This window comes from Heptranchias perlo, chromosome 12 (genome assembly GCF_035084215.1).
Source record: "Heptranchias perlo isolate sHepPer1 chromosome 12, sHepPer1.hap1, whole genome shotgun sequence".
NCBI classification, from domain to species: domain Eukaryota; kingdom Metazoa; phylum Chordata; class Chondrichthyes; order Hexanchiformes; family Hexanchidae; genus Heptranchias; species Heptranchias perlo.
Window position 1 is genome coordinate 20678152 of NC_090336.1, and position 17914 is coordinate 20696065.

The window sequence follows — 17914 nt, forward strand, 5'->3', positions numbered from 1 at the left end:
GGAAGTGCAATTGATTGGTCTCATTAAGGTTGTGATTCCCCCCCCCCACTTACCTTCCGGGTTCATACCCGGAAATCTGCCCCCACCCCGCTCCCTTCCTGGCTCACTATTAAAATTTACCCCAAGGAGTTCTACAGTTATGAGGTTAGAAATAATTAGACAAAGTGCTGATAAATCAAAAAGTTAGACAGGGAGGAAAGGAAAACTTTCAAAGGGTGAATGTAAGAATTAGGCGAGAGGGACTAAAAAAAAACACAGGGTCTGTTAACCAGTTAGGAACAGCAGAACCTCCTTGTGAAGATGGTTGTGAATGAGGGGTGTGGGCTATATAATGATGGGTGTGGGATATATCAGTATATCAGAATGTTATAGTGAGGGGTGTGGGGTATAGGGTATATCAGTATATCAGAATGTTATGGTGAGGGGTGTGGGGTATATCAGTATATCAGAATGTTATGGTGAGGGGTGTGGGGTATAGCAGTATATCTGAATGTTATAGTGAGGGGTGTGGGGTATATCAGAATGTCATAGTGAGGGGTGTGGGGTATCACAATATACCAGAATGTTATAGTGAGGGGTGTGAGGTATCACAGTATACCAGAATGTTATACTGAGGGTTGTGGGGTATCACAGTATATCAGAATGTTATAGTGAGGGGTGTGGGGTATTACAGAATATCTGAATGTTATGGTGAGGGGTGTGGGGTATTACAGAATATCTGAATGTTATAGTGAGGGGTGTGGGGTATCACAGTATATCAGAATGTTATAGTGAGGGCTGTGGGGTATCACAGTATATCAGAATGTTATAGTGAGGGGTGTGGGGTATCACAGTTACCAGAATGTTATGGTGAGGGGTGTGGGGTATCACAATATATCAGAATGTTATAGTGAGGGTTGTGGGGTATCACAATATACCAGAATGTTATAGTGAGGGGTGTGGGGTATCACAATATACCAGAATGTTATAGTGAGGGTTGTGGGGTATCACAGTATACCAGAATGTTATAGTGAGGGTTGTGGGGTATCACAGTATACCAGAATGTTATAGTGAGGGTTGTGGGGTATCACAGTATACCAGAATGTTATAGTGAGGGTTGTGGGGTATCACAATATACCAGAATGTTATGGTGAGGGGTGTGGGGTATCACAGTATATCAGAATGTTATACTGAGGGGTGTGGGGTATCACAGTATATCAGAATGTTATACTGAGGGTTGTGGGGTATCACAGTATATCAGAATGTTATAGTGAGGGGTGTGGGGTATCACAGTATACCAGAATGTTATAGTGAGGGGTGTGGGTATCACAGTATACCAGAATGTTATAGTGAGGGGTTGTGGGGTATCACAGTATATCAGAATGTTATAGTGAGGGGTGTGGGGTATCACAGTATACCAGAATGTTATAGTGAGGTGTATGGGGTATATCAGCGAGAGTGTTAAAGCCGGAGCATGGTGTGATGGAATGTTCCATTGTCACTCCAGCCTCATTCCTCATTCCTTCCCATGCATTTTCACTCATTGGTTAATCTTGAACAGGAAGTGTTGTGCACTGATTAGGAGGGTGGTCTCAGGATACAGGCTGCTGTGATGGAGGAGCCTCTCACTGAGACTGGTGGATTATTTCAGTTAAGTACATTGCTGTGATGCGCGAGACTTGCCATACTGATTATGCAGATGCTCAGCGTGGGCCTGGCTTGCAGCCTCTCAGTTTCAGCAGTAAACAGGATTACTGAATGGAGCTGGATCCCCACTGAGCATTGCAGAGGCAGCCTTTCTGATGGGCTCTGAATCTTCTACTGCGGACACGTAATGAAGGAGGGATTCTACAGCCTTCCTACGTCACCCAGTCGGGATGTTGGGATGTAGTCAACGTGTAGTAGCCGTTTGGTACAATGACAAAAACAATGGGTGAAGTGGAAAACCAGCACATGCCCAATAAATATTTTATATCCCTGACTATGGAAACAACACTGGAGGAGGCAATGTACAAACATCTGGAGGCGTGGAGTAGCACCTTGTGGGATAGTCATCATCTCATTCACTGCCTTCCACCAGACGCAAAAAGTCACAAATGAGCATCCGCCATTGCTTTAAAATTGCGTTTGTTACTCTCGACTGTGTTGAGATGTTGCTGCCGTTCTCTGAATCCAATCTGTTACGTAAACAAGGTGAAAAAGATTAGCCCTGTCACAGAACTGGAAGCAGGTCGACAATATAAATGAGGCCCAACTCCGAGCACATGCTTGGTGCCATGGCTGTGGTACTGCATCGCCGCAAATTTGTTTGTTTAAAAAACAATTTTAAACAATTTTCACTAATTTTCATCTCTAGGGACTCAAGACATTCGTCCTTTCACCTCTAGGACCTGGTTTTAATTCAGGTAGGGGGAGGCTGAAGGATGGTGCGGTAGGTCAGACACCAGCTACATTTATACTGAGTTTAGGGACATTTTGGGGCCACCAGCTCCCGACACAAGGGACAACCCTGTTTTTTTTTAAAAAAAGGGTTCTTCATTCAGACTCTGCTTTGATTATCGTAAATTGAAAATATCTTAATTTCTATAGTGATGTAACTTGCATTTTCCAGAGTTTCTCCCCAAAGACTGCATGAGTTCCCAAATCATACATTAAGCCCCAATAAAATCCATGTACAAATCTACTAGTTTTGTATTGTTGTCCATTGTGTGAGGCACTGTAACAGGTGCATACAAATACTGTGTAACAAGTGCCATGTTTAACAGAGGGGAGGGTGAATTTTGATTTCACTTCTGTGCAGGCTGTACAGAAGTACCAAATCATTTCATAATACACCTAGCTGTCCCAATGCCATTTTGGGTACTGAGCCATATAGACCAGAATGTTCCAGGTTTCATCCCCTGTCTGTGCTCGGTTGGAGCATCAATTGGGATGCTGGAATTAGCCTCAGGTCCCCTAACTTGGGGAAGGGAAAGTTCAGACAGGGTTCTTGCTGACTGCAATCCAATGGCCCCAGATGGAAACCACATGTATGTGGATGTCGACTGAGGGCATTTTTGCTTGTGTCTACAGGACTCTTTGAGGCTTGGCTGTGATACCCACTATAGTGGAATAGCTTGGGATCACATTTGAGGAATAGCTACTTAGATGAGGACAGTTATACCTGTGGAACTGTACCCAGCAAGAGTCAGCATGCTCAGTGCAGGATAGGGGAACTATTTTTAAAAAATTATGCAGCACCATATTGTCACAAAAGTATAAGCCTACCTCTTGCAGTTTAAGGTAAAAACATTTTAACATCATTCAAAAGGCTATTTTCGAAGTTCCAGACCTCATTCTGTTTTCATGTATCATTGGTTTGCTATTCAAATCAGTGCTAAAGCTGACAAGAGCTGAGGCTCTGTGAAAGAAACTGTTTCTGAGCCAGAGAAGGATGATCTTGTTTGCTAACAGGCTGATGCAGGGTCTGACAAGTCTGGTTTTTAAGGCTCACAGATTAAACTGCTGATAGTGAACTACATCAGCCTCTAGTGACAGGAAATGGCATTGCAATTTACCCTGCAAGTGGTTTGATTTTTCCAGCCTTGATCCAGTGAAATTTCAAAGAGCTGTCCCAATGCCATTTTGGGTACTGAGCCATATAGGCCAGAATGTTCCAGGTTTCATCCCCTGTCTGTGCTCAGTTGGAGCATCAATTGGGATGCTGGAATTAGCCTCAGGTCCCCTAACTGGGGAAGGGAAAGTTCAGACAGGGTTCTTGCTGACTGCAATCCAATGACCCCAGATAGAAACCACATGTATGTGGATGTCGACTGAGGGCATTTTTGCTTGTGTCTGCAGGACTCTTTGAGGCTTGAGCTAACCTGTGTGGATGAGAACAAGGGCTGCAGGGAGGATGGGCAAACCGACCACGGCACCATGGTAGAGGAGGCCATTCAATTGGAGGGAGTAAAAAGGAATGTGGTAGTGGTAGGGGTAGTATAGTCGGGGGATAGACACTGTTCTCTGCAGCCATGACTGAGAGTCCCGAAGGCTGTGTAGCCTGCCCGGTGCCAGGGTTAAGGATATCTCCTCACAGCTGGAAAAGAACGGAGCATGAGGGGGAGGATCAGTTGTCGTGATCCATGTAGGAACCAACGACATAAGTAGAACTAAGGATACTCTCCACTTACCTGGATGAGTGCAGCTCCAAAAACACTCAAGAAGCTCTACACCATCCAGTATAAAGCAGCCTGCTTAATTGGCAACCCATCCACCACCGTGGCTGCAGTGTGTACCATCTACAAGATTCACCGCAGCAACTCATCAAGGCTTCTTCGACAGCACCTCCCAAACCCGTGACCTCTACCACCTAGAAGGACAAGAGCAGCAGGCACATGGGAACACCACCACCTGCATGTTCCCCTCCAAGTCACACACCATCCCGACTTGGAAATATATCGCCGTTCCTTCGTCGTCGCTGGGTCAAAATCCTAGAACTGCCTACCTAACAGCACTGTGGGAGAACCTTCACCGCATGAACTGCAGCAGTTAAAGAAGGCGGCTCACCACCACCATCTCAAGGACAGTTAGGGATAGGCAATAAATGCTGGCCTTGCCAATGACGCCCACACCCCATGAATGAATTTTTTAAAAATGAAGTTCTGCTGAGACAGTTTGAAGAGCAAGGGTCCAAATTAATAAGCAGAACCTCAAAGGTGGTAATCTCTGGATTACTACCTGAGCCACGTGCAAATTGGCATAGGGACAAACAGTTCAGGGAGTTAAATGCATTGTTCAAAGAGTTGTGTGGGAGACAGGGCTTTTGATTCATGGGGCACTGACACCAGTACTGGGAGAAGAGGGAGCTGTTCCGATGGGAGGGCTCCACTTAAACCGGGCTGGGATCAGTGTCCTAACGAATTGAATAACTAGGGCTGTAGATAGGGCTTTAAACTAAAAAGGAAGGGGTTTTGGGGAGGGGTCAGGTGAGGGGAAATTTAGAAATCTAAAGAGAAAAGTCAAGGCAACAGAGCAGTGTAGTGATTTGGGTAAAGATAAGCAGAGTGTGGCAGGAAGGGACATAGAGTTTAACGGTAATAGTGCATCAGCGAATAAGGTCAAAGCAGGGAAAAATGATAAAAAGTTAAAATTAAAGGCGCTTTATCTGAATGCATGAAGCATTTGTAACAAGATAGATGAATTGGTAGCACAAATAGAGATAAATGGGTTTGATATAATAGCCATTACAGAGACCTGGTTGCAAGGTGACCAAGGTTGGGAACTAAATATTCCAGGGTACTTGATGTTTCAAAAGACAGGCAGAATGGAAAAGGAGGGAGGATTACCCTGATAGTAAAGGATGACATAAGGACAGTGGTGAGAAAGGATTTTGCCTCAGAGGATAAGGAAGTAGAATCAGTATGGGTGGAAATAAGAAATAACAAGAGGCAGAAAACACTAGTGGAAGTAGTTTATAGGCCCCCTAACAGTAGCTATACCAATGGACAGAGTATTAATCAAGAAATAATAGGAGCTTGTAACAAAGGTAAGGCAATAATCATGGGGGACTTTAATCTACATAAAGACTGGACAAATCAAATTGGCAAAGGCAGTCCGGAAGACAAGTTCACAGAATGCATTTGAGACAGTTTCCTAGAACAATACATAATGGAACCAACCAGGGAACAGGCTATTTTAGATCTTGTATTGTGTAATGAGACAGGGTTAATTAGTAATCTTACAGTAAAGGGTCCTCTAGGGAAGAGTGATCATAATATGATAGAATTTCACATTGAGTTTGAGAGTGACATAGTTAAATCTGAAACTAGAGTCTTAAACTTAAATAAAGCCAATTACGTAGGTATGAGGGTCGAGTTGGCTAAGGTAGATTGGGAAATTAGATTAAAAGGTATGACGGTAGATAAGCAATGGCAAACATTTAAAGAAATATTTCAATATTCTCAACGAGCATACATTCCACTGAGAAATAAAAACTCCACGGGCAAAGTGATCCATCTGAGGCTAACTAAAGAAGTTAAGGAGAGTATCAGATTAAAAGAAGAGGGCTATAATGTTGCGAAGAAGACTAGTAAGCCTGAGGATTGGGAAAGTTTTAGAAACCAGCAAACGATGTCCAAAAAATTGATGCTAAGGGAGAAAATAAATGATATGGGAGAAAATAAAATATGGAAGTAAACTAGCAAGAAATATAAAAACGGGTTGTAAGAGCTTCTACAAGTATGTAAAAAGGAAGAGAGTAGCAAAAGTAAACGTTGGTCCCTTAGAGGCTGAGACAAGAGAAATTATAATAGGGAATAAGGAAATGGAAGAGACATTAAACAAATATTTTGTATCTGTCTTCACAGTAGAAGACACAAAAAGCATACCAGAAATAGTGGAGAACCAAGGGGCTAATGAGAGTGAGGAACTTAAAATAATCAATATCTGTAGAGAAAAAGTACTGGACAAACTAATGGGACTAAAAGCCGATAAATCCCCTGGACCTGCATCCTAGGGTTCTAAAAGATGTGGCTGCAGAGATAGTGGATGCATTGGTTATGATATTCCAAAATTCCCTAGATTCTAGAACGGTCCCAGCGGATTAGAAGGCAGCAAATGTAACTCCGCTATTCAAGAAAGAAACCGGGAACTACAGGCCAGTTAGCCTCACACCAGTCATCGGGAAAATGCTGGAATCCATTATTAAGGAAGTGGTAACAGGGCACTTAGAAAATCATAATTATGATTAGGCAGAGTCAACACGGTTTTATAAAAGGGATGTCGTGTTTGACAAATTTATTAGAGTTTTTTGAGGAAGTAAGATTCTGAGGGGGCTTGACAGGGTAAATGCTGAGAGGATGTTTCCCCCCATAGGGGAATCTAGAACTAGGGGGCATAGTCTTAGAATAAGGGGTCACCCATTTAAGATGGAGATGAGGAGAAATTTCTCCTCTGAGGGTTGTTAACTTTTGGAATTCTTTGCCCCAAAGAGCGGTGGAGGCTGAGTCATTGAATATATTCCGGGCTGAGTTAGACAAATTTTTGATCAGCAAGGGAGTCAAAAGCTATGAGGAACACGTGGGAAAATGGAGTTGAGGTAAAAATCAGAGCAGCCATGATCTCATTGAATGGCGGAGCAGGCTCGAAGGGCCAAATGGCCTACTCCTGCTCCTATCTCTTATGTTCTTATGAGGCAGAGCAATGAAGGTTCACTAGATTGATTCCTGGGATGAGAGGGTTGTCCTGTGAAGAGAGATTGAGTAGAATGGGCCTATTCTCTCCGGAGTTTAGAAGAATGAGAGGTGATCTCATTGAAATATACAAGTCCCCTCAGAATCTTGACAGGGTAGATTGCATCCCCTGGCTGGAGAGTCTAGAACTAGGGGGCATAGTCTCAGGATAAGGAGTTGGCTATTGAAGACTGAGTTGAGGAAGAACTTCTTCCCACAGAGGGTTGTGAATCTTTGGAATTCTCTACCCCAGAGGGCTGTGGATGCTGAGTCACTGAATATGTTCAAGGCTGAGATAGATAGATTTTTGGACTCTAGGGGGAATCAAGGGATATGGGGATTGTGTGGGAAAGTGGAGTTGGGGGTCGAAGATCAGCCATGATCTGAATGAATGGCGGAGCCTACTCCTGTTTCTTATGTTCTGTCAGATCAATTTAAGAAGAATGAAGATATCATAGAATCATAGAAATTTACGGCACAGAAGGAGGCCATTTGGCCCATCATGTCCATGCCGGCTGAAAACGGACTATCCCCAGCTTAATCCCACTTTCCAGCACTTGGTCCGTAGCCCTGTAGGTTACGGTACTTCAAGTGCGTGTCCAAGTACTTTTTGAAATGAGTTGAGCATTTCTGCCTCTACCACCCTTTCAGGCAGTGAGTTACACCACCCTCTCCACAGCTTCCCTCTAATCCTTCTAACAATTACTTTAAATCTATGCCCCCTGGTCACTGACCCCACTGCTAAGGGAAATAGGTCCTCCCTATCCACTCTATCTAGTCCCGTCATAATTTTATATACTTCAATTAAATCTCCCCTCAGCCTACTTTGTTCCAAAGAAAACAACCCCAGCCTATCCAATCTTTGCTCATAGCTAAAATTCTCCAATCCTGGCCACATCCTCATAAATCTCTTTTGTACCCTCTCTGGTGCAATCACAGCTTTCCTGTAATGTGGTGACCAGAGGTGTGGCCTAACCAATGTTTTATACAGTTCTAGCATAACTTCCCTGCTGATATGTTCTATGCCTCGGCTAATAAAGGCAAGTATCCCCATTCCTTTTTAACCACCTTATCTACCTGTCCTGCTACCTTCGGGGATCTGTGGACATGCACTCCAAGGTGCCTTTGTTCCTCTACACCTCTCAGTATCCTCCCATTTATTGTGTACTCCCTTGCCTTGTTTGCCCTCCCCAAATGCATTATCTCACACTTCTCTGGATTGAATTCCATTTGCCACTTTTCTGCCCACCTGACCAGTCCATTGATGTCTTCCTGCAGTCTGCAGCTTTCCTCCTCACTATCAACCACACGGTCAATTTTTGTATCATCTGCAAACTTCTTGATCAAACCCCCCCATGTTCAAATCCAAATCATTAATATATACCACAAAAAGCAAGGGACCCCACTGGAAACAGCCTTCCAGTCGCAAAAACACCCGTCAGCCATTACCCTTTGCTTCTAGTGTAATTGTTATCTAATGTAATTTGCTATCTAATGTAATCCAGTCTCTTTACATTCACTTACCTCTTCCCATTTCCCCGTGTTTTGTCAGAGTCAGTGCAGTAAGCTCTAGTTTTTGCTCTTGAGGGATTGGATCTCTGTACCTCCTCTGTACACTCACTGATATCTCGTGTCTCCCTCACCAGCTCGGCGTCTTCTCGATACATGGAATGACTCATAATCCTGGAGCCACCACACAGCAAAGGTCACCACCCATGCAGTTTTGGACTAGTTTGGTTTTTGAGTGAGCTGTCGTGAAATATCTAAATTTAAACCAGACACGCAAAGTCGTTTTTTTAAAATTGAAATCCTTTCATTATCACTTGCTCCTGTGTCTCATGATCTGGAAGCATTCGTCGGTTATTAAGATTTTCAATGATATTTCAGCAGCAGCAAAGCAAACATCAGGACTCAACCCATAATCCCACCCCTGTTCTTGCATTTGGTCACAGATGGTGACCTTTGGCTGTGTCTTCAACCTGACCAATGATGAGATTGTTGTCCCTGGCATTGTAAATGGGTTTATGGGTTCCACCTGCAGGCTGATGCTTTTATGAAAAGTATAGGCTGTAACTGATTTAACCTGAGCAACTGCCAGCTGTGTTGAGACTCTCCACACTGCTCTGCAATTCATATTATCATAGTAGGTACAGCATGGGAGGAGGCCATTCAGCCCGTCCTGCCTGTGCCAGCTTTTTGAAAGAGCTATCCAATTAGTCCTGTTCCCCTGCTTGTTCCCCAAAGCCCTGTAAATTTTTTCCCTTCAATTATTTGTCCAATTCCCTTTTGAAAGTTATTATTGAATCTGCTTCCACCATCCTTTCAGGCAGTGCACTCCAGATCATTACAACTCTCTGCGTTAAAGGATATTTCCTCATGTCACCTCTGGCTCCTTTGATGCTCACCTTAAATCTGTGTCCTCTGGTTACTGACCGTTCTGCCACTGGAAACAGTTTCTCCTTATGTACTCTGTCAAAACCGTTCATGATGTTGAACACTTCTATCAAATCTCCCCTTAATCTTCTTTTTCTAAGGAGAAAAAGCCCAGCTTCTCCAGTCTCTCCACATAACTGGAGTCCCTCATCCCTGGCACCATTCTAGTAAATCTGTTCTGCACCCTCTCTAAGGCCTTGACATCCTTCCTAAAGTGTGGTGCCCAGAATCGAACACAATACTCCAGCTGAGGCCTAAGCAGTATTTTATAAAGGTTTAGCGTAATTTCCTTGCTTTTGTACTCTATGCCTCTGTTAATAAAACCCAGGATCCCATCTGCTTTTTTAACACCTTCCCAATTTGTCCTTTCACAAGATTTGTGTGTGTGCACTCTCAGGCCTCTTTGGTCCTGCACCCCCTTTAAAATTGCACTATTTCGTTTATATTGCCTCTCCTCATTCTTCCTACCATTTCACACTTCTCTGCATTAAATTTCATCTGCCATGTATCTGCCCATTTCACCAGTCTGTCTCTGTCTTCCTGAAGTCTGTTACTATTCTCCACATTGTTTACTGTATTTAGGAGTTTCATGTCATCTGCAAACTTTGAAATTATACTCTCTAAACCCAAGTCCAGGTCATTAATATATATCAAAAAGAGCAGTGGTTCTAATACCCTGGGGAACACCACTGTATACTTCCCTCCAGTCTGAAAAACAACTACTGTTCATCACTACTGTTTTCTGTCCCTTAGCCAATTGAGTAGGCATTCATGCCAATCTAGAAAACTAGGAAAAGCTCACCAACAGCTTCACAAAATCTGACACAGTCCCAGAAAAAACAATGGCTCATAAATGGCCTTGAATTAATTACTTACTGACTCATAGGATGGGCTGGGATAGAACTTTCACGGAGGTTCTCCTGATCTCCTGCTGTAACTTCACAGAATCTTACAGCACAGAAGGAGGCCATTCAGCCCACCGTGCCTGTGCCGGCTCTTTGAGCTATCCAATTAGTCCCACTCTCCTGCGCTTTCCCCATAGTCCTGCATTTTAAAACATTTTCAATTGTATGTTCAATTCCCTTTATAAAGTTACTTTTGAATCTGCTTCCACCACTCTTTCAGGCATTGCATTCCAGATCATAATAACTCGTTGCGAAAACAAAGTTTCTCATCTGCTCCTGGTTCTTTTGCCAATTATCTTAAATCTGTGTCCTCTGGTTATCAACCCTCTTGCCAATTGAAACCGTTTCTCCCTATTTACTCTATCAAAACCCTTCATAATTTTAAACACTTCTATTAAATCTCCCTTTAACCTTCTCTGCTCCAGGGAAAACAATCCCAGCTTCTCTAGTCTCTTAACACTTCAGCAGAAGCCTTGGAGAAACGGCCGTTATTCCCTTTATCTGAGGTTTCCACTGAAGTTAAGGCAGGAGATTGGAAGAACCCCCATGGAAATTGTACCCCCGCAGTCTCCAAAATGGATCACCTGGAGAAAGCCACGGCTTAAATATCTCCTTTAAATCTTGATGACCAAAACTAAACACAATATTCAAGATGTGGTCAAACCAAGGCACTGCACAGTTTCAGAATGACTTCTTCCAGCTGCTTCTGTACTATTTTGGCTATATAGTTCTGTATTCTATTTACTTTGTTCATTTGCTACTCTGACCTTGGGAGGGCCTGCAGCTTAATCTTCCCCTACTCCCTTTCTACTCTTGTGCACAAGGACGTCTGGGTGGCCTTCTCCAAGGACTTGTAATTTCTAAACTTTTCTATAGTTCTGGACTGTTAGCTTGAATTCCGTGCCATCTTGTCATGAAAGCATAGAAGTAGTCATTAAATTCAAGGAGCACGTACATAGTTAGAGAACTGTACCCAAGCTGCCCATCCTGTGAGTCAGTAAGTAACTGTACATCATGCAGATAGTTCGGTTACAATGATTTTGTGTGTGATGCCTTTTAAGAATGTGAATGTGGCAAGGCTTTCATTTGTAAGTTGCAGCTTACATATGTGTCCTGCTGAGGTATAATTATGCTTTGTCAGCAATGAATGAGTGGTTGCTTTATGTGAGGACTTGGCATCGGCTAGAAATAAATGGGCAACACCTTGACAGGCAGCACGTTGTGACGTGCATACTTGGGCCATCTGTTGATAAATGGTATTGTTTGGCAGTTTCCTTCAGGCGTGGCATCACCCTCAGTAACAGTTTTCCCGGTCATGCAGCCAGTGTACAGAACCTTGATTCTAGCCGCCACTTTTACTAGCTATGCTGCACTGCTGTCTCCTGAGAAGCGTGCTCTAGGGTGCCAAATAGGGTAACCATCTTGGCACCCATTTCATACAGCAGCATTTGCACTTCGCCAGCCATCAAATAATTTACCCATAGACAGTTTCCTGCCTCCACATTCATTTTGGCTCTGAGTGATTTTTGCCAGTCTCTTCTTCTCCCCATTCAGTTTTGTGAAACATTTGCAGCCTTTGTAAAGCATGTGTAGCCGTGCACCTTTTAAAAACAGGAATGTTGCTGCAGCAGCAACTCTCCAACCAAATGGTGAATACTCCATTCACTCCTGACATGAGCCTTGTAGATAGTGAAGAGGCTTTGAGGGGTCAAGGGGTGAGCCACTCATTGCCCAGCCTCTCCTGCTGTTGTAGCCACAGTGTTGGTAAGCTTCTGGTCAATGGTGACACCCAGAGTGTTAATGCTGGGGATTCAGGGATGGTGGTGCGGTCGAAGGTTAAGGGGAGATAGCTGAGCTTTCTCTTCAAGATGCTTATTGCCTGGAACTTTTGGTGTAAACATTACCTACCACTTGTCAGCCCAAGCCTGAATGCTGCTCCATTATCAGAGAAATTGTGAATGAAGCTGAACACTGTGACAGCATCAGCAAACAGCCCCATTTCTGACCTTATGATCGAGGGGAGGTCATTTGATGAAGCAGCTGAAGATGGTTGGCCCAAACATGCTTCCCTGAGAAACTTCTGGGGCTATGATTATCAGCCTCTGACAACCACAACCATCTAGGAAACATAGGAACATAGGAACAGGAGTAGGCCATTCAGGCCCTCGTGCCTGCTCTGCCATTTGATAAGATCATGGCTGATCTGTGATCTAACTCCATATACCTGCCTTTGGCTCATATCCCTTAATACCTTTTGGTTGCCAAAAAGCTATCTATCTCAGATTTAAATTTAGCAATTGAGCTGGTATCAATTGCTGTTTGCGGAAGAGAGTTCCAAACTTCTACAAGCCTTTGTGTGTAGAAATGTTTTCTAATCTCACTCCTGAAAGGTCTGGCTCTAATTTTTAGACTGTGCCCCCTACTCCTAAAATCCCCAACCAGCGGAAATAGTTTCTCTCTATCCACCCCATCTGTTCCCCTTAATATCTTATAAACTTCGATCAGATCACCCCTTAACCTTCGAAACTCTAGAGGATACAACCCCAATTTGTGTAATCTCTCCTTGTAACTTAACCCTTGAAGTCCGGGTATCATTCTAGTAAACCTACGCTGCGCTCCCTCCAAGGCCAATATGTCCTTCCGAAGGTGCGGTGCCCAGAACTGCTCACAGTACTCCAGGTGCGTTCTAACCAGGGTTTTGTATAGCTGCAGCATAACTTCTGCCCCCTTGTACTCTGGTCCTCTAGATATAAAGGCCAACATTCCATTTGCCTTCTTGATTATTTTCTGCACCTGTTCATGACACTTCAATGATCTATGTACCTGAACCCCTAAGTCCCTTTGGACATCCACTGTTTTTAACTTTACCATTTAGAAAGTACCCTGTTCTTTCCTTTTTTGATCCAAAGTGGATGACCTCACATTTGTCTACATTGAATTCCATTTGCCACAGTTTTGCCCATTCACCTAATCTATCAATATCACTTTGTAATTTTATGTTTTCATCTACACTGCTTACAATGCCACCAATCTTTGTGTCATCGGCAATCTTAGATATGAGACTTTCTATGCCTTCATCTAAGTCGTTAATAAATATTGTGAATAATTGAGGCCCCAAGACAGATCCCTGCGGGACTCCACTCGTCACATCCTGCCAATGTGAGTACCTTCCCATTATCCCTACTCTCTGTCGCCTTTCGCTCAGCCAACTTTCTAACCAAGTCCGTACTTTTCCCTCGATTCCACCTGAGCTAACAGTCATTCCCACACAAATCTGAGCTTGTACAGATCTTCTTTTGTGTCAAATATAATACCAGCTGCTGGAGGTTTTGTTTAGACCCACATTGACCTCAGTTCTCCTAGGGTTCCTTAGTGCCATACTTGGTTAAATACTGCCTTGATGTTGAAGCTTTGGCATTTAGTTCATGTGTCCAGGTCTGGATCAAGGCTGTGATTAAGTCTGGAGCTAAGTGGTTTTGGCTGAATCCTAATTGAGTGTCAATGAGCAGATTATTGGTGAGTAGGTGTCGTTTCATGCCACTATTCATCACTTCACTGATGAATGATGAGAAAGTTGACTGGCAGTAATTGGCCGGATTAGCTTTATCCTTTTTTTTTGTGGATAGGACATATCTGAGCAATCTTCCACATTGTCAGGTAGATGCCAATGTCATAGGTGTACTGGAACAACATGGCTAGCTCTGATACACAGTTCTTAAGCACAATGTCCAGGATCTTACCAAGTCTTTGCTGTGTCAGCATACGCAGCTGCTTCTTAATGTCATATAGAATGAACTGAATTGGCTGGACACTGGCATCTGATGCTCGCCTCCGGATGGCTGCTCCAAGTAGGATTGTCCACTTGGCACTTTTGGCTGAAGATGTTGCCAAATACTTCAGTGTTGTCTCTTGCAATCATGTGCTAGACTCCATCGTGATCAAGGATGGAGATGTCCAAGGAGCCGCTGCCTCCTCCTCCTGCTGATAAGTTGTCGAGTTGTCCACTATCATTCTCAACTGGATGTGGTAGGGCTACAGAGCTTTGATCTGATCTGTCGGTTTTGGGACCACTTTGCTCTGTCTGTAACCTGCTGCTTTTGGTTTAGCATGCAGATAGCTTTAGTGGATATCAACCTACAGCACAAAACAAGATACATTTATGCAGTGATCATCATGTTGATGAGCCTCTCAAGATGAGCTTTAAAAGGGGCTGTGGTAAACACGAGCAAAAAGTGAAGGAATTTAGGGGCACAGTATCTCTACTGAGCACCAAATTGCCAATTGCATTCAGGTTACAAACAGAACATCGGTGCTGTAGGGGGTACTTTTCTGAATTTGGACTAAAGTAGATTGTTGGGAGAAGAGAGGTTCAGGCTGAATTTGACCATGCTATAGCTGAAATGGGAGTGCTTGATGGGGTACTCTAGAAGGAGCTTCACTCTGCATCTAACCCATGCTGCACCTGACCTGGGAATGCTTGATGCTGACACTGGGTCCCTGAAATGATCCATAGTTCCATAGGACTTGCATCCCTCACTTTGATGAGGACCAAAAAAACCCAACAAATTACTGATATGTACAAGCTCAGATTTGTGTGGGACTGGCAGTATAGTATTGGGATGGGTTGAAAGCGGATAATTTTCTAAATTTTAAACGGACAAATTTTGCTCAGACAGGTCTATAGAAGGTTATCAGAGGTAAATGTGGGGTAAGAGGTTGTGATGTTTGAAATCATTTCTGGTCCTGTATATTCCCCAGGGGGATTGCAACATAGTTGGGACAGGTTTAAGTATATCTAATGGAGGGACAGACCATTCCCATGGTCTCCCGGAACACGCATGCCTTAGGGAGTCGAGTAGGAATTCAGTTCCATTCACAATCCCTCAGACAATGAAGCTGTCAGTGTCCGCATGCAGCATCCAGGATTTGGCTGATAAATGGCAAGTAACATTTGCGCCAGACAAGTGCCAGGCAATGACCATCTCCAACAAGAGAGAGTCTAACCTTGACATTCAACAGCATTACTATCGCCGAATCCCCCACCATCAACATCCTGGGGGTCACCATTGACCAGAAACTTAACTGGACCAGCCATGTAAATACTGTGGCTACAAGAGCAGGTCAGAGGCTGGGTATTCTGCAGCATGTGATTCACCTCCTGACTCCCCAAAGCCTTTCCACTGTCTACAAGGCACAAGTCAGGAGTGTGATGGAATACTCTCCACTTGCCTGGATGAGTGCAGCTCCAACAACACTCAAGAAGCTCGACACCATCCAGGACAAAGCAGCCCACTTATTGGACCCCATCCACCACCCAAAACATTCACTCCCTTCACCACCGGCGCACTGTGGCTGCAGTGTGTACCATCTACAGGATGCACTGAAGCAACTCACCAAGGCTTCTTCGACAGTACCTCCCAAATCCGCAACCTCTACCACCTAGAAGGACATGGGCAGCAGGTAATTGAGAACAACACCACCTGCACGTTCCCCTCCAAGTCACACACCATCCCAACTTGGAAATATATCGCCGTTCCTTCATCGTCGCTGGGTCAAAATCCTGGAACTCCCTTCCTAACAGCACTGTGGGAGAACCTTCACCACACAGACTGCAGCGGTTCAAGAAGGCGGCTCACCACCACCTTCTCAAGGGCAATTAGGGATGGGCAATAAATGCTGGCCTTGCCCAGTGACGCCCACATCCCATGAACAAATAAAAAAAAGGGAATTTCATGGAGTTTCTCCTGAAATGGTTCACAGTTTTTTTTCTCTTTCTATGCCTCCACCCTTTCAAGTGGTATGGGATGGTGGTACATGAGGTTCTGCTGTCTAATGGATAAGATGGGGCAGGGGCCTTATGGGCTTTTCTCACCTTGTTCTTCATATCATATTTTCACATTTATCCAACATGGTGCACTGTTTTGCCATCTCTCCGATAGGTTATACACAAGGGGTGGGAGTCTGGCAGTGCTGCAAGTATAAAGGAGAAGGACTGTGCTAGGGGGGGTAAAATCAGCTGGGGATCCTGCTCCTGATCACCAGTCACCAGGGACCCCTGCTGGAAAGTGTCCATGTGCAAATGTCTGGTGAGGAAGTTTGGCTGTGATTCCTTCCTGCTGGAATGGCATTGTCCAAGCTCTCTCATGAAGAATGGGCACTAAGGTGGGGTACTAAAATACAGCTGTTACTTGTGAAACTGTGCCCTAACGAGAATTGGTTCATTCAGGAAGGAGAGGAGAAGATTGATTGGGGGAAAAAATTCCTAGAATTAATTTAGAATATTCTAGAAAGAGTGTTTCAGTTTTCTTGTAAATTGATTGACAATTGGGACTCACGGGTGGTTTGCTGTATTCCACAGAAAACTCATACCATGAAGGAGGATCACGTCTTGCGTCGCAGATTTTCACTCTGTACTGGATTGGCAACGCCGCAGAAAATCGACCCTCGCAAGTTGACCCGAAACTCTTCTTTTGGAGGATACAATGAGATATGCCCTTTGACCCCAGGTTTGTTAACTTTGGTTTACTTTTACTTCGTCCTTGATGATATGCAGTCAGTCCAACCCTGGTATTGTAGAGGGAAAACAGATAGTACATGAGGCCATCTTGCAGCTGCGAATACATCACGAGCTCTGAGAGAATGTACACAGAACAAATGCTGGTCCAATATTGGTGCAACTTCTATCCTTGCATTAAGGTGGTACGATTGAAATATTTTAATGGCTCAGTTGGTATTCAACCATAGGGAGCATCACAGCTAAACTCTTTCCTGTCCTCACCAGATGCGCACACATGCACTTTCTAGCAGTGGTTGCTGGATCGTGATCAGCATGAAGATCCCTGACTGAATACCCCCACCCCTCCGATAAAGGTAATGAGGTACACCACAAGTTCTCAGGTTTGATGCCCAGTTTGTGCTGAGGTAGCCAATCTGGAACAGCAGTAGGGCCACTACAATTAACCTCAGCGCCGTTGGTTAAGGAGGGTGAAATTCAGCCAAAGTACCCGCTCCTGATCACCATCCAGTGACCCCTGCTGGAAAGTATGCGTGTGACAATAGGATTGCGTTCATGTGTGATGCCCCCGTAGTTGAATAACCTGTCAATATTGGTAGTCTATGCTTACCCCTTAAAGTACCAAAGAGTTGCCACCACTTGCGGAGCTGTAAACCAGAAAGAGTCAGTGCATTCAGAAGATCGGGGGTGGGGGGCGGAAGCTGGAACATTTGTGGTTGGAGCTGTGTTAAAGCCACATATGGGTGATGTTACTGCACTGAACGTGGGTTGATCTGACTCCAGAAATTATTTGACACGCACTGCACGTAGGTCCTGAAAGCAATTTAGTGAGTCACTCACACGTTAGCACGTTTTCTGGGGATGCTACTCAG

At 44.1% G+C, this 17914-nt stretch overlaps 1 protein-coding gene across 5 annotated transcripts in view; it reads left to right on the top strand.

Moving 5' to 3' along the window:
- Positions 1-17914, top strand: part of osbpl5 (oxysterol binding protein-like 5) — a 171355-nt gene that overhangs the window by 101674 nt on the left and 51767 nt on the right. For all 5 annotated transcript variants that reach the window (XM_067993733.1, XM_067993735.1, XM_067993732.1 and 2 more), the window contains one exon: positions 16887-17034. In XM_067993733.1, coding sequence (XP_067849834.1) covers positions 16887-17034 — 148 coding nt within the window. The remainder of the gene's footprint in view (positions 1-16886; positions 17035-17914) is intronic.